Source organism: Nematostella vectensis, chromosome 3, assembly GCF_932526225.1.
Source record: "Nematostella vectensis chromosome 3, jaNemVect1.1, whole genome shotgun sequence".
NCBI lineage: Eukaryota > Metazoa > Cnidaria > Anthozoa > Actiniaria > Edwardsiidae > Nematostella > Nematostella vectensis.
The window spans coordinates 14,197,222-14,222,704 of NC_064036.1; the positions used below are offsets into that span (position 1 = coordinate 14,197,222).

Here is a 25,483-nt window from a genome sequence, read left to right on the forward strand (position 1 = left end):
CAATACCCTAAGTACTAGGTACACTAACATTTTACCACTCACCAATACCCTAAGTCCTAGGCACACTAACATTGTACCACTTACCAATACCCTAAGTACTAGGCACACTAACATTTTACCACTCACCAATACCCTAAGTCCTAGGCACACTAACATTGTACCACTCACCAATACCCTAAGTACTAGGTACACTAACATTTTACCACTCACCAATACCCTAAGTCCTAGGCACACTAACATTGTACCACTCACCAATACCATAAGTACTAGGCACACTAACATTGTACCACTCACCAATACCCCAAGTACTCGACACACTAACATTGCTCCACTCACCAATACCCTAAGTACTAGGCACACTAACATTGTACCACTCACCAATACCCTAAGTACTTGGCACACTAACATTGTACCACTCACCAATACCCTAAGTACTAGGCACACTAACATTTTACCACTCACCAATACCCTAAGTACTAGGCACACTAACATTGTTTAACTCACCAATACCCTAAGTACTAGGCACACTAACATTTTACCACTCACCAATACCCTAAGTACTAGGCACACTAACATTGTACCACTCACCAATACCCAAAGTACTACGCACACTGACATTGTACCACTCACCAATACCCTAAGTACTAGGCACACTAACATTGTACCACTCACCAATACCCTAAGTACTCGGCACACTAACATTGTACCACACACCAATACCCTAAGTACTAGGTACACTAACATTGTACCACTCACCAATACGCTAAGTACTAGGCACACTAACATTGTACCACTCACCAAATACTAACATTAACATTGATTGTCCCACTCATCAATACCCTAACCAAGTGTAGCACAAATAACGACATTGCTAAATAGAAGACATTTAATGAACTTGTATATCGTCTCACGTCTCGCACACAAATCAATATCTACGTTTCGCAAGATGCATACAAACCGGTTGTTGGAATAGAAAACAAGTATGGCAAAGGCAACTATAGATAGTAACATACACAACCACATTGAAAGTGATCATTTATTACTATTTATAATCAACATCATTATTTTTTTTTATTATTTCAGCTTCACTAAGTGTACTGAGTCATAACTGCTGTCTTTACATCTCGCACCGTATCCCACATCCCAGTCGGTAACAGCGGTAACTGTTCTAGGTTCCCGCGGGCCGTTTAGGGCGTGAAGAATCCCCGTACATGTGGACGAAATGTTCAAAAACGTAGTTCGGCTCTCCTATGTACCAGCGTGTAAAAGTAGTCTTGGACTCAGTAGAATGGTGTTTCATGCCTAAGCCGACGGTAGCCAATCCACACCTACAACAAAATGTACACACTTAGTCCTTTAGTTATCCTGTTCTGTTTCCTTTTGATACTAACACCGCGATTTATCTATCTTTCTATGATATCCTCTACTCATTTTTTTTAAATATTTCTATATCTTTCTATTGTGAATATATTCAAATAACCCACCTTTCCTTCCCCTACCATTCATCTCAAATATCATCGTCCACCCTAGCTCTCTCTATTTATTTCTCTTAGCCTCACCTCAATGTCTTCCCTGCTCTGCAACCTCGTTCCCAGGGTCTCTCAGAAGCTAGAAGGATGAGGCCCTGGGAAAAAGAGTTGCTTCTCCACTCCCAGTAGCGGATCTAGGGGGAGGTTTTAGGGGGTTTAAACCCCCCTCCCCCCTGCCAGGAAGCCATATATAACAAAAAAAAAATACCCCTCCCCCTTAGTCACTGACTCAGAGCCAAACATCCCCCCTTCAGCGAAAAGTTAGATCCTCCCCAATCTCCAATCCGATTATTTTCAAACCTGTTGTTGCGCAGGCTGTAATCCCTGCGCTAGCATCATCTGGTTTTCCTGCATGGACGAGATGATAACAAGGTCATAGTTCCAATTACCTTAAAATATATTTGGCAAGAAAAATAGATAGGGTCAACAATAGAAATCACTTTGTAGCTCTCTAGAACTAAACACCTACTAGAACCGATACTTACTGCAGCACATGTGTAGCAGAAGAATTCAAGCTTTTGTAGGATCGTGGTTCTCTGAGAGGCACCACAACATTCGGGGTGAGCTAGGTAGTGGAAAAATTAAAGTTTAGACAATTCCACATTATTCTTAACTCGCTTTCTTTAGTCTTATCTTGTAAACAACAAGGAACTTAGGAGTTTAGAAGTGACAGGGAGGAGGGGCCCGCAAAATCTGGAAAATTGGCAATAGCTAGAAGATTGATCGACCGATCGATAGACTGATTTTTATCAAAGAAGCCTGTTTTTTCGTTGCTTACGTCTTGGAAGACCCGGATTATGCTAACTGGCGTTCGGAGAAACAGTAAATATCAACTCCAAGACGGCTGGCGCCTGTATCGATGTATTCTCCTCCAAACCTTTAACGTAACAAGATAGTTCGCCACATACATTTGAGTCTGCAGTCTACATTCTTAGCATGGTCACAGGTGCTTTTCATTACACTCCATTTGGGTACGTCTGAGCACATCCTGTGGAAGGTCCTGTGAAAGCCATCGCACTGGTAGAACTTGGCACAATCAGCTGGGTCCGTGTAATGGCCGGCGTCTTTTTCTTTGCAGAAGTCATCTACAGAAAAAAAAAAAAAAAAAAGAAAATCAAGGGTCCTGTGGTTGAGGTGGCCGAGTAAACGCTGGAAAGGAAAGAAAGAAAAACTGCTATTAATACAGAGAGCTCCAGTGGCGGATCTAGCTTTTCGCTAAAGGGGAGGTTTGGCTCAGTGACAAAGGGGGAGGGTGTATTTAAAAGTTAGAATGCTAATTATGAGCTTTGCGTTATTGTTGAATTAGAATTTAAGGCTAAGTTCAAACGCCGTATTATCCATGAGCCGTATTCAATGCAAATGCGCCTCACATGCACCTTGCGCGAAACCGGAAACGGAAGTGGGATTTCTCGTACGATCGTCTCTGGCCGAGGAAAATTGTACTGATAATCAAAAGCACTTCACCAAGACAACTAGATTATCAACTAAAGCTAGTACAAAGTTTCACAGTAACAAGAGAGGCGTGCGTTTTGGCTTGTCTCATTTACTGGCCTGGGTCCTTCGGGTCGAGGTATCAGGAAAGAGTAAAGTGCAAAACATCGTCATAGCGTCAAGTGATAGATTAGTAGCACTTAGCTGCACCTAAAAAGTGCAAATATCATAATAAAGAAATGCACATAAGCTTGCCTCATACTAGCCTAGTCTATCAATACGAATACGTGCTAAACATCAGAATTACAGAATTGCTTTAGCGCCAGATAGTTAGATATTAGTAGCACTCTCTTTCTTGTTGCCTTTTCCCATATTTGGAAAAGGAAAAAAGTAAGTAAGACAAGCCGAACGAGTGTAATTCTGTCTTTATCGGGGCCGTATAGGTAAGATTACAGCTGCTTTAATATCAGTTCGTATAAAGTACCTACCATCATTCGCTAGCCCCACGCTAAAGCACGCGATAAGCAAGACAAGATTCTTCATATAGGCAATCGGATATGTCCTGGAAAGAAAAGGAAAGAAGTTTCGGAGTCGCACGCCTATCTACTAGTTGCGACTCGTGTAGTCTCAAACGATTCAAGTCATGTTTTTCCTGTTTGTCGATAAAGTGCAATTTATTTATCTATCTATTTAAGATTTATAGCTAAAAACTGTAAAGAAATTAGATGGGAATTGGGTTGTACCAAGCTAATATTTCTCATTACTGTACTCATACGCAATACAAAACATTTCTAAGGATAAAGTTTCATCGTAATCGTAACACTGCGATTTCAAAAAGCGACATTATTTACTATGGCAAAGCTCGTCAAGGACAAATTCTGTTTACCATAACTAGAAACTGAAAACTTTCTCTTAAAACTAAAGAAAGATGTTTTTACCTTACCTATACCCCGATTAGCTAAACAGCTCTACTGCAATCGCAGAAAATGTAGCTTCTTTTTCGCTGTCTTATCAATAGGCGTGTCCCCTAAAATAGTAAGGATCACTAGTATAATAGGGAGACGGCCATAAGAAGGCCTTTGGTGAGGAGATACGGGGGGATGTGGCTTAAGTACGAAAATAACGCGGGAAAATCTTTGTTTTTTACGAGTTTCCCGACGATATGCTCCCTTTTCCTACCCAAATATCGCATTGAAAAGAAGTCAAAGACCTGCAGTTATATTTCTTTTCTGAAGATCGAAAAAGGTCAAGAAAATGGAAGCTTCTTGATGTGAAAGATAAAATGTTACTTTCACACATTACCCCTGCTTATTCATTTAGCGCCTTTCTAGAATGTTAATATACATAGCGCACATTGTATGACAGTAACATGACTAATTATAGTGGGCATTTTAGTTTTGTGTCCGGAAAGAATAGGCTGAAAACTTGACATGCTAGCAAAAAGCCTTTCGAACGATACGATGCAAAAGTCACTTGGCAATTGAATACGCATGCGCACTGTAGTTCACTGGTTTGGTCTTTAGTTGTCGGCAGCTATGACTCGGGATCGATCCCCACTGATTCTATGTTTTTTGTTTATAATAAATATATAGATTTAGGCACTGCCTAAAAGCGGAGCCAGCAATTAACACCTTTTTGTGTGACTGATAGGGGTAGTTCTAGAGGGGATCTTGGTGTCTCTAGTATCTTTAGTAGTTTTTTTAATGAGATTAAAAATATGTCAAATTTTACTGCCATGTAATTATGAATTGTATTGGCCCCTCCAAATGGATCAAGCAAGCACTCATTCAATAATATTAAATAAAAACTTGGTGTGAAAAAGGCTGTCAAAGTTCAAGGTGTCTTAGTTGACGAGAATGTTTTTTCAAGAGTCTGATGGTCAATTCTTATTTCCCTTTTTAGAAGTTCCACTATGTATATATTCATCAAAACACCATTCTAACAAGCTTTGACCTTGTGAAGAATATATCATGGATTTAACAGCATTCCAAAGATTTAGATGCCATCTGTAGTTCAGGGGCGGATCTAGCTTTTGCCAAGGGGGGGGGGGGATTTCGCCCAAAAATTTGTGTCATTATTTTACCTTCGTAACGATTTTGGAATGAAAAGATACACTGAAAACAATAAAAAAAGAAAGCCCAAGGGGAGGTTTAAACCACTAATCCCCCCCCTCCCCCCATAGACCCGCTACTGTAGTTTTCATGTACCACAACAGATTATTCAGAAGAACGTGTTGAAACGAAACACCAGAAATATACCTCCTGTCATGCATTACATATTGGTGCACCCACCCATTGACCTGTTGGTTTTAGAAACCCTGGATCCACCCATTCTGGCTACTCAAAAATGAATGCAATGGAGGCAAATCCTAAATTATTACTGAAAGTGCTTCATTCAAATTTCTAATTTCAAACCAAACCATGTTCATTGACCTATGTTAGGGTTAGAGAGAAATAAGTATAACAAAAAGTCAATGAGTAGAAGAAAAAGGGAGAAATGAATGACTCTATTTGACAAAATGTGACTCTAAAAATATATATAACAATAACGCAATAATAGCTTATGATGAGCACATTCCTAACATTTTCCCTTTTCTCTTTACCTACAGGTTTGATATAAAACTGTTTTCTTTACAGATTTATTATTGAAAAAGCACAAGTTTGATGTTGTCTTTATAAAATTAAGTACCTTGCTCCCAGGGGGGGGGGGGGGGGTGAGGGGGGGGGGGACTTTGAGAAACGGGAGTTTGAGAGACGGGGGTGCTCGATAGCATAATCAATTTTAACCCTAAGGGATATCACTAAGGGCATGGTCAACAACAATTCTTACCCTTAAGAGATAGCACCTTGGGTGTGGTCAGAGGAATTTTTTACCCTGAGAGATAGCATTAAAAAAACAACGCTGGTTTTAATTTTCTGACGGATCCTATATTGTTATGTTACTGACAATATAGTCGTAAGTATTAACTGATCAGTTGACTTGTGGTTTATTGTAAAATACATTTCAAGTGATTGGGCCACCACTTAGCCTGAGACACCCTAAAAGATAGCAGAATCGGAAAAATCCTAAAACACACCCTAAGAGATAGAAGTTGGTAAGAATTTTATACCGTGAAAGATAGACCGAGCACCCCCGTCTATCTTTCTGGAGAGTCCCCCCCCCCCCCCCCGGACCTTGCTCTAATAAAAAACCCTTCCCTTGATAGAAGTTTCATTAATGTACACTTGTATCAAAGCTACATTCTGACCAGCTTTGCCCTTGCGAGGAAACAAATGATGGTGCAACAGCATTCCAAAGATAGAATGATATAGCTAGATACACTTCAGGTGACATATGGAAGATTAATATATCACTTATTACTGGTGATACTCCATCACCAAGGAAATTAAAATCTACAAATATACCTCTAGTCATGCATTAGACATTGATGCACCCACCCGGTAGGATGGTGGCCTGCTGTTTTTTATAGAAACCATGGATCCACATATGCTAATGCTACTCCAAAATTAAATGCAAGGAGGAGAACAAATTGATTGAAAATGTCTAGTTTCAAACCTATTACCTATTTTAATTTATTTAGGATGCAGAAAGGAAACAGCAAATAATATCAATAGTCACAAGAGAGAGAGAGAGAGAGAGAGAGAGAGAGAGAGAGAGAGAGAGAGAGAGAGAGAGAGAGAGAGAGAGAGAGAGAGAGAGAGAAAAGAAATTGGACTATAGCTTCGATAAAAAAAACTCATCAGTAATGCAACAACTTGGTTGAGCACCCTCCTAACATTTCCCCTTTCCTCATTATCTTTAGGTTGATAGAAAAAGTGTTTTCAGATTTATCATTGAGGGCAAGTGCTTTAAAAAGGCCTATTTCACATTTACTGCTGTATCTAAGTAAGAAATCCCCTACTTTATTATCTTTAAGACATTTGCCTATTCTCATGCCTCCCAGCCTTTAGCATCAATCATGGCCCTCGGGTAGTCCTTGGTTGGTTTTATTAGAGTTTGATCTCATGGGATGGGATCCCTGTGTATGATTATACAAATAAAAGATCCCTGATGTTCTTCGCGATTCTGGAGCTAACCAAGATGACGTGTCTATATGTGTCTTTGTGTAATCCACGATAGTTTTCCTCCATCAAAGGCGCTGCAAATAATCCAACAGGTTTTACCTAAATAAAAGTGAAAACAATTATAAGTATTTTTTTTCTTTCAAAACAACATTTAAATAAATAAACACAATAGATAGCTATGCAAGATGCAGACAATATAAGCGAAGCAAAAAGAATAGATAATAGGGGTTGCATTTTGTATTTTTATTTTCGATGAGAAAATTCTCTTGTAACTGTAAAGTTAATATATAATAAGTATATGTAGTATATATAAGTTATTTGTAGTTTTGATAATGTTGAAAAAGTTGCTGTATCTTCGACAAGACTAAATACAAAGAATATAAAGACAAGAAAGGTCTTAAATGACAGGATGATATTTGTCAGCCTTTATTAAATATCTCAACGCAGTCAATAAAGTATAGAGAGAACGAAGAATATCAAAGGATGTTGTTATGCTCAAATTGTTTGATTTAGACCACGAATTCTCAAAGCAAACTCTATAAACAAATGTATAAACCCTACGCCGATGAAAGTTTAAGAATATCAACTTCTTAATATTATTTTTTTTTCTCTAAAATAAACACATGAACTATTTTTAGATCGCGCACATTTCAACTTAGTTCAGTTGACTTTTCTTTTCTCTAAGCGCGAAAGTGTGCTTTATTAAGCAAACGAGAACAAAAACAACCTAAAAGCGGCGATACGTACGAAAGATTTTAATATGCACGTGCGCGAGTGAGCAAATGAGAACAAAAGGTAGCCTGCGTAGCAAGCGCAAAGGGCTGGGGAAGATGTAGTGCACACCTGGGACTCTGTTTGCGCTCGACATGATAGTTCAGCTGTGAATTGACGTTTATTAATAAAAAAGTTCATCATAAGTGTTCATCCCTAGTTCTTTCGTTTACGATGTATTACGATGACGTAATACACGTGAATATAGCGTTGCCCCCTAGACAACTTGACCAAGTTTGATAGTCTGAGCCTTGGCATGTTCTTAGCATATTCTTAAAATTTGGTGAAAACTCAGGCTGGACGTTCTTATAAAAAAGTTTCTTATAAAAAAAAGAGTGTAGCCTGAAATTCCCTTCTTGAGATATTAATTTTTCTAGTTTTGTTGATGTCATCAATTACGTCATATCACCTGACTTTAGTGTGTCACCCCAAACGATAACAAGTCCAAATCACTTGGATCTCGTGAGTTAAAAAAAAATATATATATATATATATATTTTTTTTTTTTTGGTGGACTCGTGGATGACTTGTGACTGGCTAGTGATTCGCGGTGGCTCGCGGCTCTTGGATTCACGATATCTTTTAAAATAAGATTTGCAACAAACTCTGTAAAGACACCACTGCAGAATGTAGTGCGCACGCCGCAGCCTCTTATTTCCGGCGGGAAATTGCCGGGCGCCCGCCCCTATTAAAATTGTTTAGCAAAACAAAACAAACCAGCTTCCGGCCGCGAAATTTAAAAAAAATAAGAAGAACACAAAAAAATAAGCCTGAAAAGTATACAATACCAATATATTGAAATTTTCTATCCCTGAAATTTTGCACCACCTACTTCACGGCCTGCACCAAAATCGAAAATAATGGATAAGCATCGGATGTCGTATCGGCAGACCTTCGTGGTCGCCATGATAGTTGTTTTGGTTGTAGCCTCGCTGGGTTTCGTTCATGCAAACGACGATGCACAACACTGTATGATGAGTTGCAAAACTAGAAACGGGAAAGGATGCATTGGTCGACTTTACCAGCTTTCCGAGGAGTTTAGTCGTGTCTCTAAGTTGCCGGTAGGTTCGCATGTTTGCCTTTGACATTGGGATATGATACGAAAAAGCAACTTGCGCTGCTCATGTCCCATGCACGATAAACAACAGCCCTCGAACAAGCAACCTATTCCAAGTCGTTTTTATCCGGTATTTGACGAGATTGGGCTAACAGTGGCAGGATACCAGCCTGGTACTCGGTGGTGTTACCGGTGCAAGTTGCTCGCCTATAAGAAATTTGAAAGCCGTCCTCAAACAAGTAGAAAACCAGTCGAGGTAAGTGTATATTTTTATTCGGGAAAACAACCACTCCTCTGCAGTGCCTCTTCGCTGTAAATTGCTATGTATTTCTTCCTGTATTTCCAATCTGTTTAACAAAATATAAAAACGAGTACATAGAAAAGGCTTGAACATTCTTTCGTTCTTTTTATTAGGAAAAAGCAAATAGTAGTACATCCGCCATCGGCACAGAACAACAACTACAAAAGGTTTGTTTATTTTTACATTCTGAAGAAACACACAAATTATCTATAAAATTCAGTTCGCCTTTGTTTTTGTGGGAAAAAAATACTTTATCAATTATTGAGAAGTAGTAGTGCAAACAATATTTTTGCATTTGTTGAAAAAGAAATAATTTTTTTTACAATTTGTAAAAATTCTGACAAATAAGCTTTTTGACAAGTTTTTTTCCACCAAGCCAATTCATATAAAATTATTAATTTTCTATGAGAGAATGAAAGGAATTCCTCAATTTAGAATATGTGGAATAGAATAAGACAAGAAACATTTTATTATTGAGGAGCTAGGGTGGGCTGGAATATTTAAGGCAATTTTTCAGAAATATCTTTGGACCCTCCCCTAATATCTAATAGAAAACCTTTGACTCCCCCTTAACAATAATTTAGAAAACAGGTATGACCCCTCCCCATTTGACCCACCCACAACAGAAAACCTGCACCCCAAAAGATGATACATTTTGCTAATTATTGTTATTTATTTTAGATAGTTTGTTTATTCTTATTTTGTTTTCCATTTTGACTGTTTTGTAAATTTCAGATATTCCAGTTTACGGGATCCCCTATTCTACACCTCCACGAAAGTATGCAAGATATATCTATGTCAGCACCTACCATATCCCAACTGGATCAAACAAAGCAACAATTTGGAAGGCTTTTTTCAAGACTTGAAGCTCTAGCAGACATATGTGATATTCATCTCCTGGAAACATGGAAAGAGCTGCAAACTCCCCTAGGTACCATCAAAATTGCCCCAAATGGCAACGTGTTAATGGATAGTCAAGTATGGGACCAAATAAAGACAACAATCAAAGAACTTGATGAATTGGATGAAGGTACAGCTGTATGATAAAATATATCTGCATGCTCTAATATTTATAATAGCTTTATCGATCAGCACCGATGTGGCTGATCAGTGTTTAACCCCAGTGATGGATCAAGCCCAACTAAAACTGCGAATAATTTATTCAATAATTTATTGTCATTGCTATCAACAGGTAATTCACTGGGCCAACTAGTGCAACAATTTCAGATGGCTCTATACCATCATGCCCTCAGTAGTGAAGCTCCATTATATGAGCCAGCAGCAATGAAAGCGTTCACACAAAAACACTCTCCAGGTCTGTTTGAAATGCTTTTAAGTTCAATAACAAGGGAGGACTCCAGACTCTCAGATGAACATCAAGCTGTACAGGAGCAAAGAACTGTTGTTCTCCTTCACACACTGGCATATTTCAGGTACCTTAAATGCTCCATTAAGACCCACCTCCCTAACCTCCAATTACTTTCCTTTCTAAAAACCCTCTAGAGGCTAAATTTTGTAATAAGCTCCCCCTTTCTATCTGCTCCAATTTCATAATTGGGCCTAGGTATGTTCAATAGCATGCTTTATACTATAATTCAATGTATACAAGCTGCACACTACCAGCACACTAGTGTTTTGTTCTTTTTTAAATGACACAAATTCATTTTACCAGGTCTCAGAAAGCTTCCACCCTACAAAAGGATGAAGGGCTTTTCCTACAACATCATGGTGCCTCTAGGACAGCAATCAATCCAGGAAGGATACTTGGTTTCAGTACAAGTCCTAGAAATATTGATTCTCACAAGAAAGCACTAATAACAAAATATCCAGACATACTGACGAGAAAGGTTATCCTGGCAACAGAGGTGAGATTAGTGTGGTACAAATTTTTATTTTAGTAAATAGTGAATAAGAGAATAATAAGAACAATACTTGAGAATAAGCAAGAACCACTTCAATTTAAACAAGCCAGTGGGATAACTGATGCTTAAATTTCTTTAAAATTTTCAGAAAGGATTCCTAATTGTACAACTGTTGGATGACTTCCATAATATTTTGACTGTTAGACTACCAACAAATCTGAAGCTATCATTAGCTACGCACATGGCTAGTGGCCTACTGGACATCCATCCTTCAATTCCTGCTGTTCCTATTCCTACAAGAGATACAAAACACAGCCAAGTGATTGTGACGATAGGGAATAAAAATAAAATTTGCAGAGAAGGAATTGTTCTAGACTATATAAAAGAGTTGTTTCAAAGACCAGTGTTATCAAGAATGTACTTGGAAACAAATCACCAATGCATTTCACCAAAATACATCCAACAACAACTAAAGGAATTGAGGTATTCTATGGATTTTAATGTAGTTATTTACAGGTCAGCAATCCATACAAGAAAAATACTGCTTTCTCTTCTTAAAAAATGTTTTAATATTGACACTTCCTAAATATTTTTCCAGGCACAATACTTTATTCCCCTATATGGACCTCCCACCGAATAAATAAGTACCTCTTACAGTGAAAGCCATATACATAATGATTAATATCAATTTTACTTTTGTTTAGTGACTGCTATTACAAAAAAAGGAGTAGAGTAAAATATAAAAAAAAACAAATATGGAACATTAAATTTGCCAAATTATCATTTTTTTTCTTTTTTTGTAGGGTCTATTCTGGGTTTTCGCACGATGAGCTCTGTACCCTTGAGTCTACTAATTTAATAGATGAGTTCGAGCAATCTTTGAAAATTATGGAGGACTATAAATCAGCCATTGATCACATATTCCTGTGCTGTCCACAACTGGAACATTACTTGAAAAAAATTGTAGTACCAGCACCCTGGGACTGGCCAACTTGGTTTTATCAAAAGAAACTCATTGCTCAAGAAGTCAATGCAGATGCCAGTTTCCTATCAGTCATCCCAGAGCAGGGCCCATTTCATGTTTTCCTGAATCTACAAGAAGATGTTGTAACAATTTATGACTTCTTATTTAAAAAAAGTGTACAAAGAGACATTTGGATCTGACTTACTCAACAAGCCAAAGCCTTTTCGCGTCAGCCTGGTAATAACTGCTGTTTTTCTGGCGTGGGGCAAATTACGTGATAATGTTCTCCTAAAATTCTAGCTCTGCAAGGACATAGAGTATGCTTCCATTCTGTTTCTTTTAGATGAGGTGGTTCCCATATCATTCTTCCACTATCCTGTTACATTCAGGTCTGGAGACATGGAATCATATATAACAATGATGTTAAAGTTATTTCTACTGTTTATAATCTGGAAAAGGCATCATTATGACAGATCAACACTATCGATGCTTAGTGACTTTTCTTTTCACAAACAACATTTTTCCCAGTACCATGAACTTAAAAAGAAATGGATGGCTCTAATAACAGAAAAGAAAGTTGAAATCTGGCATAGTGTGCTACGCAGCTTCATTTCAAGTTATGACAGTGCTAGTCAAATAGGGACAAAGCCCTGTCATTTGCTGCATCAAAGACAGAACAGCTCTTTCATAACTATCTAACAACACCATACAGTAGAGGTTATTCTGAAAAAGACCTAAGTTTGGTGACTGGTACAGCTGCTGGTGCATTACTGAAAATCATCAAGCAAGTTGGTCAAAATCTGGGAAAAGCAAAGCAGGTATAGTAGACATCCATCCATCTATGAGTCCATTTTTATTACCTTGGTGCAGTGCAGTGCCTGAACAATGTTTTTTTTTATGCAGGAAAGTAATAATAATGATTAGTCGAGCACTTGATCATAGCCTCAACTTATTTTCTTTTTCATGACTAACAATTGTGTCTATTTTTTTACATTTAAGGTTCCACAAGAAACAAATGCAAGAGGGCAGCCTAAAGGAGACATGACATTTTTTCTTCCTACCTTTGACACCACCATTACTTCAAAAGCAATGCCCCTTGGCTACTTATTTGTAAAAGAAGACCCTTCCACAATACCTGATCCTAAATTAATCTGTGACTACAAAAACTGCACGCAATTATCAACAACCAATGTCAATTGCCTTAACTGCTTTCACACATTTCACAATTTTTGTTTAGAAGAAGCTGGAGACCAGTGTCCAATCTGTTCCCCACACCTTGCTGAAAAAAATTGCAGAAATCTGTTCAGCATTTAATGAAAGCTTGTTGAAACCAACAGCAAAATCTACTAGAACCCCACAAAGCAATCAAGAACCTGGTAGTAATGATGAGAATGACAGCATTAATGTCAAAAGAAATTGTGACCCTGAATACTATGACTCTGCACAATGGGAATCCCACATTGACAGCGAGTTAAATTCATTTGTTGTTGCACAGCCACAACTGCGACACAATGTTCCTAATCACCAGGCTGCACCTTCACAGGCAATTGACATCCAAGTTACCACTCATCCAGTTGGTTCATCTACATTTTGGTTCTTTCCTCCTTACATATTTCAGTCAACTCTACTTGGAAGAAATGGATCTAATGCATGTACTTTTATCTCACTAACTTTGGCCCATTCATATATCAATTCTGCAAACCGAACCAGTATACAGCTCAGCCGTAGTCCTCCCATAAACCCTCATTGGCTTTCAATGATGTTATCTGCAATTGTTCGTGGCAACAGCATATATGACACTGTGACAAATGGTTGCGGGTCTCCATTCTTTAGTGTTGTTGAGGCAAAACCACATCCTAGATTCAGTCATTGGGACTGTTTCTCTTGAAGACGCCCTCGATCTGTCAATTACCCCAGCTAATCCACAGGTTCCTCAAAGTTCACTTGCATTTTATCTGCAAAGGTTTGATCGCGAACAGAACTTAGCAGCAATAGTCATAACTAATGGAATGACAATATCTCTCGTCGGACACGATTCAAAGATCTATGTTCTAGATAGCCATCTACACTATGCACACGGCCATAACTTTGGAGCGATGATCGGAATGAGTCCCAAGGCTGACTTGGAAGAATTCCTCAGGAATATAAAGAAACTAATCTCGCTCACATTTGATGTTTGTCTCGTTTTCACGGCAGCAGTAGAACTTTCGAGTTTCGCGTGACAGCAAATCCCACAAACGCCGTCAAACTTGAGGATTTTACCCTCGATCCAGAAAAAAATCTTCCTGGAACCTTAACACGAGTACATTTTCTTGGTGTATGTGTAATTTTTTGCTCCCGTTAAGTCCATTTTGAGCCAAACGTTTGTGTTTATTGTAAAAGTTTTGGGAAACTCGTGTTTCGTCCGCCATTTTGAATGACTCTTGTCTCGCGCATGCGCAGTCGTTCTGCCGCGGTCTGTGTAAAAGACCTTCTACACTCGCCGTGAGCCTGGGCTACCTGTGGTATTACCAGCTTCCTGTGGCGTAAATTCTTAGAATCAATCGATTCATTGTTCTGTTTGCCGTAAATGTTGAAACGCATCGAATAATATGGTAAGTATGGCTATGTAATCTTTCCGTACTTATATTTCAGTATCAGTACATGATTTTCAAGTCAAACCTTTTCAATACGAACGGAAACATGTCTGATTCAATGTCTAGTAGATTCAATCATTCAATGAAATGCAAAGCCTTTGCAAAGTCAAAGTGAAGTCGTGCATACTATGGATCGAATTTTCAACCAGCCCATACTAAAGCTCTTGCATTTTATTGTTTCGGTTAAATGATCAACTAAAGATTACAGTGATATTATGGATTTCATTTTTTATTTCTAAAGATTATAGTGATTTTCATTAAAAGCGATAAGTACGTTTTCGCGTGCTGGGGTCAAATTTTGTCTACGATGCCCATATATGGGCATCACTCGACTATGTTACGTGGCATTTTAGACAACAACACGAACCCCATTCTTCCTTGGGACCATAGGGTTGGGGTGGTTTCAAATGACTAGTGCATTACACTAGTAAAAGTGAAATATAAACCGAATACAAATCCCCTACCTTTTAGTCACCAGAGTGAAGTTAGTTCCTTATTCGCAGTTCCTTTTTCGTCTGTTTCCTTATTCGCTTAGTTCCTTATTCAAATCCGGGGGGGTACATACATGATACCTTTTAATTCGAGTTGAAACAGTGTTTAGGCATAACAGTTTATTCAGAACAAGTCCAACAGCATTTTCGTCGGGTAAATTTTGATGCTTTAACGTGCTCGCTGCTAAGCGGAGCTGTGAACATGAGACTCTATCTGCTACAAAAGGTCAAATTACGCTATAGGGAACTGTTCCTTATTAGTCTTTTAGTCTCCTCTACTCAGCTACTTTTTTTAATTCAACACAGTTTATTTGTCGCTTTTTACAGATGAATGTGTACAACTAAGTATATAGTATACCTGTACTCGTACCTGTCAACTAAGCCAAACAAAACCTTTGAGGTTGGACTTTTTCTAGTATAGCTTTTTTCAAAAATAAGGGTAATTAGTTACATGGATGTTTGCAAGCTAAAGATGGATTCATGGGAATTTCTTGTTTGGCTTTGCCTAGATGAGAAAATAATTTTCTAATGAATCACCACTCTCTTCTAAATGCTGTCTTTTACTTAAACGAAATTAATTCCAAAATTGTCTACTTTACTATTCTGGGTTTGTTTGACTTTTGGGGTGAAAAGGCTTATAAATTAAAAATCTTGAATTATTCAACTTTGTGATAGCAACAAATAATAGCCCTCACAAAAGCACTTGCACTTCGATTTTGGTGAAATGTACAACAAAAGTTAAGTCTGTTTTATTTCTCCTCATAAAATCCTTAGAAAAACATACATCAAAAGCTTATTATTGCTTAAAAACACACAAATGATGTTTGGCTTCAGCTCTACAATAACAAAAGAGAAAAAATCCAAATCACCAAAAACTCCCTTTTACATTTGACTAGTACCTGGTCTAACCCTCTTATGAGAAACTTTAATTGTTGTTATTCTACGCCATTAAGCAGTTTACCTAACTGACTCCCCCCCTTCTTTTTCTCTACCCAACCCGGGTGCCATGGTACAAATACCCGCTTCTAACCAACAGAAACAACCTTTTCCCTACTAGGCATCTCCATCTTTCTGCTCCCCTTGGCTCCCAGTTTTATTTCTCCCCTTTGCATTTGACTAGTACCTGGTCTTACCTCCAGATGGTAAGCCCTGTACTAGAACATATGTAAGGCTTTACATTTCAAAGAGCTCTATGAAATATCCCATACCTCTTTTATTTGTCTTAAATGCTTGTCATTCTACACCATTACGAATAGTTTACCTTACTAACTCCTCACCACTTCTTTACACCTTCCCACTACCAACCCTCCCACTTTTTTCTCTACCCAACCCAGCTGCCATGTTACAAATACCGGCTTCTAACCAACAGCTTCTACTAAAGCTCCTTCAATAATTCACCCATTGCTGTGCAGTTGTTAACCTTACCTGCCACACCCTCACCAGTAATATTACCCATGTCCTCTCCCATGGTTTTAAATTTGCCGCCACGCCCAACCTCACCCCCTGTACTAGGATCCTTGATGCATTCACAGTTCCACACATCGCATGTCTCTCCGGTACCATTTCCTCAACCAATCCCGCACACGCCGCCACCCTTTCAACCCTCCCGCCTCCCTAATAGTTCAACTGAATAAGAGAAAAAATAATCACTAGTCATTTGAAAGCAATGCCATACCTTTTCTTATTTTCTCAACACATGAAAAGATACATAGAGGAAAACAAAGATGGTTAGATTCTAGTATCCTTAGCAAAAGAAAACACAACAAATCAATATTGACTTCTATATGGGAAAGAAAGAGAGACATTCTGACGTTTTTTTTTTATCTTGAAATAGAATTTAGGATAATAAAATAACAAAGACAGGCGAGAGGAAAAGACTTTGCAACTGCAAGGATGAGTTTATGTCTTTCCTTGCACATTTGCCAGCAAATAACAAAAAAATTTCAATTGAAAAGGCTAAATAATACATAGTTTAACTAACACAACTGTGTATAAACGAGTGGTCAAGGTCTTTCTTACCTTAGCTAGATAAGCATTGATTTGTAGATGTATTATTTATTTGAGGAAAAAATTATTTACTATATAACTGGGAAGCTATGATATGAGCGCCAAAATAGCATCCAATCAGAATTTATGAATTTGACAGTGGAAGGAAGATGATTGAATGCAATGCAGCAAAAATTAGAGCAGAAGTTGTAAAGGGACGAAAATTGCTTTGTTTGAGGGTTATTTTCAGAAATATTTGCAAACAGAAAGCATTACATAAAAAAGAAAAAAGGGCGGAAATTAAGTTTTGATTTATATTCTATTCACACTATTGTGAATTGAAATTTTCGTCCGAACTCACCTTACTGTCCCGTTGTTGGCTTGGTTTATGTTCGCTTGTTGTTTTGGCGATCAATTCCGTATTTTAGCTATCATAAATAAAGCTTTTCTTCTTTGATTTTACTCCGTAACATCTTAACGGGAATAGTAGTGCAGAGGCTCGACAATTCCTCGATAAATGCTGCCGTATTTTAGCCTTTTCCTTCATCTAATATCAACCACCGCACAAGGTGAAAACGGTTTTACGAACACTTGAGCCGATATTCAAAGCTTGTAAGTACAAAGCAATTTCTTAGACAGATATATCCTTAAAATTCTCTTTTTCAAATGGCCATTTGACTGGCTAACCAGTTGCATTTTCTCTATGAAACACTTTTCTTGTCAATTCTTCAAAAACTTGTTGATCGTTTTGTGTCAAAAGTCAAAATAGGCCCCCGGTTCTTGTTGGAACAAGTCTGTCGTTGGTTTAGAGCGATCAATTAACTAGCGGGCCTGGTTGCATGTGCTGGTCACGTTAGTAGTGACATGACGTCATGACCACAAAAACTGAGTCGCTTAGTTTTACCGATTTCTATACCTGCAGCGGCGCTGGCTCCGCTATCAAAACTGTTGACAAAGGTGGTGCTGTAGTGCTCTGGGATCCTAATGACTATATAAAGAAACGACACCGGCAACTCTCTGACAAATGCTACTAAACTACTGCAGACCCTATACTGACTATCATAAAGACTATAGCTGACTATCTCTCCCAACTACTTGAAGACAACATTATTGAACAAGACACATACGAATTCCACCTCCCCCCAAGCACTCCCTTCTTCTTTATGCTACCAAAAATCCACACATCCCACATCCCTGGTAAACCTATTGAATCTGGCCGACAATCTCCCACTGAGCAATTATCCATCTTTGTAGACCAATACTTACAACCCTTCGTCCCACAATCTCCTCTTATGTTTCTTAAGACCATCATGCCTCTATCCACTCACCTACCCCACCGCTGTTTCCTTGTCACGATAGATGTTACTTCCATTTATACCAACATCCCCCACGATGAAGGTATCCAGTCAGCCCTCTCTACCATATCCCGTTACTCCTTCCTTGTCACGATAGATGTTACTTCCATTTATACCAACATCGCCACGACGAAGGTATCCAGTCAGCCCTCTCTACCATATCCCGTTACTCCTTCCTTGTCGCGATAGATGTTACTTCCATTTATACCAACATCCCCCCACGATGAAGGTATCCAGTCAGCCCTCTCTGCCATATCCCGTTACTCCTTCCTTGTCACGATAGATGTTACTTCCATTTATACCAACATCCCTCACGATGAACGTATCCAGGCAGCCCTCTCTTGTCACGATAGATGTTACTTCCATTTATACCAACATCCCCCCACGATGAAGGTATCCAGTCAGCCCTCTCTACCATATCCCGTTACTCCTTCCTTGTCACGATAGATGTTACTTCCATTTATACCAACATCCCCCACGATGAAGGTATCCAGTCAGCCCTCTCTGCCATATCCCGTTACTCCTTCCTTGTCACGATAGATGTTACTTCCATTTATACTAACATCCCCACGACGAAGGTATCCAGGCAGCCCTCTCTTGTCACGATAGATGTTACTTCCATTTATACCAACATCCCCCACGATGAAGGTATCCAGTCAGCCCTCTCTACCATATCCCGTTACTCCTTCCTTGTCACGATAGATGTTACTTCCATTTATACCAACATCCCCACGACGAAGGTATCCAGTCAGCCCTCTCTCACCTCTGTAACATATCCCGTTACCCCACTAATCGATTTATGTTCGATTTTCGATTTTAGCTTTTTGGGGAAGATAAAATGTTTTGCCAGGCGTCATAGGACAGTTTCTTGGGAGAAAAGAATAGGAGCAGTGGTAGACCGTTTACTAGTAGGTATATGTTTTCACTCTTATGTTAGCTTATATTTTCACAGATGGACCCATCAGAAGAGCGTGAACTAAACAAGCAGTTGCTAAGATACCTGAATGACAAGGTTGCTGTAAGTGCAAGTGATAGATCTGAAGCCAGACGCATCTTGAATGAATACATCACAAATGGCCATGTCTGGAGGTTTATTATGGAAAACTGCAAAATTCCTCTTCGTGGAGATCTTTTGTACACGGGAAGTATGTACGATGGACTGAAAACCCAGGCCGCAGATGAAGTTGATGTCATAATTCCTTTAAAAATACGAGGAGGGGTTAAGGTGGAGAAAAGGGCCCAGAATCGTCAAATCCCACATGGCTTTGCACGCTTGAAGATGCTCAGACCTGGGGAGTATGGCTATGACAGGTTTGTTGATTATGACGACTACCTTAAAGTGGACAGAGTATATCAACATCTGGAGTCCCTCGTCGACAGAGCAATCAATCAGTTCGAGATCAATGAGGGAATATCACTGCGGTCAGTGAAACACGGACCAGCTGTGCAGCTTGATGTCTACAGATATGGCAAGAAGCTGATGTCCATTGACTTGGTCATGGCGTTTGAGGTGTCTGGAGAATTCTATGTGACCAAGAAGTACAGTGAACCAGCTCACTCGATATTTTCTCGTGATTTCGATATTTCCACCCTCTTTCGGCAGTCTTTTTCTTTGGAAGAGAAAGAGAAATTCAATTGCCTAGATGGTCAAGGGAATGGCTGTAAAAAAGAGGTGCTAAAGATCGTGAAAACAATTGTTTCTACAGACAACTCACAGCTGAGAGGAAACCTGACCAGCTATCATCTCAAGAACGCCTTTCTGAGGTACAGTATACTGATTAACACAATGGCTGTTTCTTTATGCATAGAGTAATACTATTAAAGCCTTTTAAAGACATTATAGGATTTTCATAATCAAAAGAAAGAAAAAAAAAATGAAAATACAGGAAATGCATTTTTTGTATGCATGGCTGTCAATAGATTCGCCTAAACTACATTACTATCTGCACTTCCTCACAAATCCTTACGATCACTCTAGTGACCAGCTCTTTGCAGTTGCAGTTTCGGAATTATACACAATCAAACGCTGTAATGTAGTTAAAAGCTTTCGGCGACTGCTCTAGGTGACCGCACCTTTCGATGTTATGCTCCAATTATGGCCAATTCCTATGGCAGGCGTATGCACAGGGGTGTACAGGGTATGTGCCTCCTTTTTTATGTAATTAAAATATCATCAAATAATATCCTTTTTCCACATGATACCTAAAAGTCTGCGCACCCCACCCCCCTCAACTTATCTTGGGATCAGACCTGCAAGGTGATCTCTCGTGGTGTTCAGCATCTTATATAGGCCCACAAGTTAAACTTTATACTAGAATGATGTCTCATTGAAAATACCCATTTTAATTCTAGACATCTTGATGGATCTAGACATCTTTCTGTGGATTGGAGTAATAACATGATTGGTCAACGATTTCTTGGCTTCTTGACGTTTCTAGTGGTCGAGCTCGACAGAAACATTCCAAGCTTCTTTATACCAGAGATGACATTGCTAGATGTAATGGAAAATACAAAATTGGAAATGAAATACAGGTAAAAACAGCATGAAAAAGGACAATGTGAAATACCCCATTATTATGGACATACAAAATAATTCAATTTCTGGTTGTTTACATGCTTGTTTAAATAGGCACCCATATATTTTGGGAAAAATGAGTGTTTTTTGTATTAGCGGAGCCAGCGCGGCCGCGCGCGGACCTCCATAGGTATAGAAATATGGTAATCTATGCGACTTTTGTGGTCATCGCGCGGTTACCCTGTTGTGTCACAAATCATCCAGCCAGTAATCCAGCCGCGCAGTTCTCAGGCCCCTCTCGGTCTTATGCTTTTATGTGTTTTTAGTTCAAAGTTCGTATGTTCACGGGAAAAAAGGCAGCTTGAAAATAGTATTTAATGAGAAAATATGCGGGTTCAAATGGGCTTTGAAAAACCGGGTTCAAATGGACTTTAAAGAACCGTTTTGTCTGAAGTACGAGCCGATAGTAAAATCTACCCGAGTGTTCATGAATCCCGCCCGTGGCAGCAGCTAAAAAGAGGACTAAGAGAGACTCTACACTACCATTCTATATTCATTCACGTCTATATCTATGTAAGGAGTCCTGAGAAGAAAGGGCCTTTGAATTAATGTCTGTTTTCGGCTATAAAAATCATTCACTGTCGACGAGTTCCTTGCTAGCAGAAAGTCGACAACTTCACAGTTAACAACAAAAGCGAACACAACCACAGTAGACAAACAGAAAGCGACAAGAAAAAAAAACATTGCCAAGGTGAGTTTTAGACGACGATTTGTATTGAGAATATGAAAGTTATTTTTCTTTTATTGTTGTGCTTTTATAATGCTCGTTTGTTGGTGTTTTTTTTTTTTCCAAAACCAATCGCTCAAACTAAAACACCGTACCAGCTTTAGTTTGACGTCAAAATGCCAAACCAAGTCCTTGTTTTGATTGGCTAAAATACCATCTACTTAAATTCCGATTGGCTTATAATTTTAACTTGCACTTGAATGGTTTTCATTCCACTGAAAATCGCCATGAAAATGTTAAATACGTTAGTGAAGTTCTATAAATTCAGGCGTATATTCCTCACGATAAGTAAGAATTAAACGACAGACATACGTAGTAGTCTAAAAGTTACTGTATCAATGTCACTTAGCTTGTAGGATTTATACATAGAGTTTGCTTTGAGAATTTCGTGGTCTTTTCAAACAATTTGAGCATAACACATCCTTTGATATTCTTCGTTCTCTCTATACTTTATTGACTGCGTTGAGATATTTAATAAAGGCTGACAAATATCATCCTGTTATATATTGCTAAAGAACACCTTTCTTGTCTTTATATTCTGTGTATTTAGTCTTTTCGAAGATACAGCAACTTTTTCAACATTATAATAACTACATTAACTTACAGTTATCAGAGAGTTTTCTCACCGAAAATAAAAACAAAAACAAAATGCAACCCATATTGCCTATATTTTTTTGCTTTTATATTGTCTGCATCTTGCATACTTTCTAATGTGTTTATTTATTTTTATTCAAATAGTTGTGGAAAATTAGTAAAGGTTATCAATGGCATGATGAAAATATTGTTTGGAAAAAAAAAACTTAATTGTTTTCACTTTTATTTAGGTAAAATCAACCAAGGACTACCTGAGGGCCATGATTGATTCTAAACACTGGAAGGCATGAGAATAGGCAAATGTCTTAAGGATAATATAGTCGGGGATTTCTTACTTTTATACAACTGTATAAGTGTAATATGTTTTTAGAGCAAGATACTTGCTCTCAATGATAAATCTGTAAAGAAAACTTTTTCTATCGACCGAAAGATAAAGAGGAAAAGGGAAAATGTTAGGAGAGTGTTGTTGCATTACTGTTAATGTTTTCATCATAGATATAGTCCCATTTCTTCCTTTTTTTCTCTCTGTTGACTATTTTTGTATGCAATTGATAATATTTGCTGTTTCCCCTCTGCACCCTAAATAAATTAAAATAGGTTATGTTTGAACGTAGATATTTTTTTTAGAATTTGCTTCCCAACTCAATTTGTTCTCCTCCATTGCATTTTATATTAGCATGTGTGGATCCAGAGTCGATTTCCAGTTTTTGGTGTATTGTATTCATTGTTCTGGTACGAGATCGTGACAGTTTGGGCTTTTTGATTTCATTCTATCTTTGGAATGCTGTTTCATACATTATTTTTTTTCTTTGCAAGGGCAAAGCTAGTCAGATTGTAGCTTTGAAAGATAACGACAAACTTGTGCTTTTTCAAAAAGTAATTTTTTAAACAAAACAGTTATATATCAAACCTAAAGGTAATAGGGAAAGGGAAAAATACTAGGAAAGTGCTCAGTCAAGTTATATTTTTTTAGAATAGAGTCGCATGTTTTTCAAATAGAGTCACATTTCTCCCTTTTTCCGCTCCCCTTTGACTTTTTGTTTATTTGTATATTTATTCCTCTCTACCCCCAACATAGGTCAATGAACATGGTTTGGTTTGAAATTAGAAATTGGAATTAAGCACTTTCAGTTATTAAGGAATTGCCTCCATTGCATTCATTTTTGAGTAGCCTGTATGGTGGATCCAGGATTTCTAAAAAAAAAGGGGGCCAAAGGGTGGGTGCACTAATATGTAATGCATGTCAGGAGGTATATTTCTGGAGTTTAATTTCAACACATTCTTCTGAATAATCAGTTGCAGTACATGAAAACTACAGTATGTAATCTAAATCTTTGGAATGCTGTTACATCCTTGATATATTCTTCACAAGCTCAAAGCTTGTTAGAATGCTGTTTTGATAAAAAAAAATAGATAGTGGAGCTTCTATGAAGGGAAATAAGAATTGACCATTAGACTCTTGAAAAACATTCTCGTCAACTAAAACACCTGAACTTTCACAGCCTTTTTCACACCAAGGTTTAGTATTTGTTTTACTTTCATACTGCATATTTAATATTATTAAATGAGTGCTTGCTTGATCCATTTGGAGGGGCCAATACAATTCATAATTACATGGCAGTTAAAAAAATGACATATTTAAAAAAAATTAAAAAACATTCTAAAGACATCTAGATCCCCCTAAAACTACCCCTTTCCGTCAACACAAACAGTTATTAAATGCTGACTCCGCCTTTGGGCAGTGCCTAGATCTATATATTAAGTTTCTCATCTCTTTATGGTAAAAAACTATAGTGCAAAACACTCTGATTATATTCATTGTTTTTGGCAGGTTGCAGAGGATAATCAACAGTTCTCAGCTGAGGCGTGATATATTGAAATGAGAATCGATGCAAGAGGTTAACCCAGAGGAGCCGGATCACACCCATGATTCCCAGGGACTGTTGACTCCAGTTGCAATAATTGGGGGTGCCGTGATTGCAGGGGCTGCTGTTGCTGGTACTGCTTTTGTAGCAAATAGATATTTGAGAGAACAAGACGAGAAAACAAGCTCAAAAGCAACGACTACGTCCCCGTCGTCTTCACAACAACAAACGCAGCCGAAGGATGAATGCGTGGTGATGTAACACTACACCTTACTTTTGACTCAACGGTAGCCGTAATATCTGCTCTCACTTGATATCGAGGGTCCACAACAAACTTGTTATTTCATTTTTTTAGAGGAATCCTATCTATATCCCAAATATTGTTTTCTCTTTGTCGATCGTCACACACACACACACACACGCACACACGCACACGCGTGCGCCGAACCGTGTTTAGGAGGACCGGTATTTGGATAAACACCAACGTTCAGAGGACCACCGTATTTACGAGGACCGACCTCCGGTCCTCGTAACGCTTTTTGTCTAGAACACCGTAAAACGTCGTGCAATGATATCCTAGAGGCTTTTTAAAGTGGTCCTCGTAAACCACCCTGGGCATGATTTGTAAGTGTGCATGATTTTGGTCCTTCTAAACCACCTTCCGTTAGCTTTTCACTTTTTATTGCTTTTTCCAGCCATACTCTAGGAATCTTAGGTTTTGAGGCTATCTCACATATTATCAAGGAATAACAATTACAAAAAAGTTGTTTTTTCTAGTTTACACTCTTCTTTTTTTTTTTAGCCCCACACACACTTTTTTCAGTGGTCTTCCTAATGTCGGTGAAAAAACATGTCGTAGCAACGTCGGTGAAAAAACTTGTTATATTTTAATCAAATGCAAGTAGGGAATTAAATGACACTATATAGTTGTTTTGTTCGTTTATTAGAATTGCAACAAATAAATCAATTCTATCACACTTTTCTTACATTGATCAATAGAGAGGTTTCCACAAACCCGTAAAATATACCTCAGCGTATTATCTTCTCATTTTCATCTTCTTTTGACAACGACAAGAAATTACAGTAAATATTGGAAAATTCGCGGGTCTTGGGTTCCAAGGTTTAAATCCGCGATTTAAACCTTCAGCGGGATTTTTGTAGTTATTTTGGTAAATTAGTAGTATTTGGGGGTCAAAAAAAAACCTTGGGGTCCAAGACCTGACCGCCATTTTTTTTAGTGTTCGCGAATTTTCCAACATTCACTGTATCATTTGC

At 38.3% G+C, this 25,483-nt stretch overlaps 3 protein-coding genes and 1 long non-coding RNA gene across 5 annotated transcripts; 3 read left to right on the forward strand and 1 right to left on the reverse strand.

Moving 5' to 3' along the window:
* Positions 1-1,022: 1,022 nt before the first annotated feature.
* LOC5499227 (U-scoloptoxin(01)-Tl1a) lies at positions 1,023-17,909 on the reverse strand. Its single transcript, XM_048725391.1, has 6 exons — positions 17,454-17,909; positions 3,449-3,522; positions 2,438-2,614; positions 2,015-2,094; positions 1,830-1,877; positions 1,023-1,328 (listed from the first exon to the last, which is right to left on the reverse strand). Exons 2-6 carry the CDS (start codon positions 3,501-3,503, stop codon positions 1,281-1,283), a joined length of 408 nt encoding a protein of 135 aa, XP_048581348.1. The 5' UTR covers positions 3,504-3,522; positions 17,454-17,909; the 3' UTR covers positions 1,023-1,280.
* LOC116607138 lies at positions 8,890-13,024 on the forward strand. The gene is made up of 9 exons (XM_048725722.1): positions 8,890-9,108; positions 9,267-9,320; positions 9,889-10,183; positions 10,346-10,586; positions 10,826-11,018; positions 11,164-11,498; positions 11,819-12,122; positions 12,280-12,368; positions 12,979-13,024. Exons 1-9 carry the CDS (start codon positions 8,890-8,892, stop codon positions 13,022-13,024), a joined length of 1,776 nt encoding a protein of 591 aa, XP_048581679.1.
* LOC116613954 (cyclic GMP-AMP synthase-like) lies at positions 14,424-25,185 on the forward strand. Of its 2 annotated transcripts, none has more exons than XM_048725390.1 (4): positions 14,424-14,573; positions 19,400-20,211; positions 20,800-20,979; positions 24,175-25,185. In XM_048725390.1, the coding sequence occupies exons 1-4, from the start codon at positions 14,571-14,573 to the stop codon at positions 24,224-24,226; spliced, it is 1,047 nt and encodes a 348-aa protein (XP_048581347.1). In that variant the 5' UTR covers positions 14,424-14,570; the 3' UTR covers positions 24,227-25,185. The 2 variants fall into 2 exon arrangements, with proteins under 2 accessions (XP_048581347.1, XP_048581346.1); XM_048725389.1 differs by having other exon boundaries at positions 14,517-14,573; positions 19,385-20,211.
* Positions 20,986-23,254, forward strand: LOC125561302. The gene is made up of 2 exons (XR_007307335.1): positions 20,986-21,713; positions 22,574-23,254. It is a non-coding gene; the product is annotated as an uncharacterized LOC125561302 (long non-coding RNA).
* Positions 25,186-25,483: the final 298 nt, after the last annotated feature.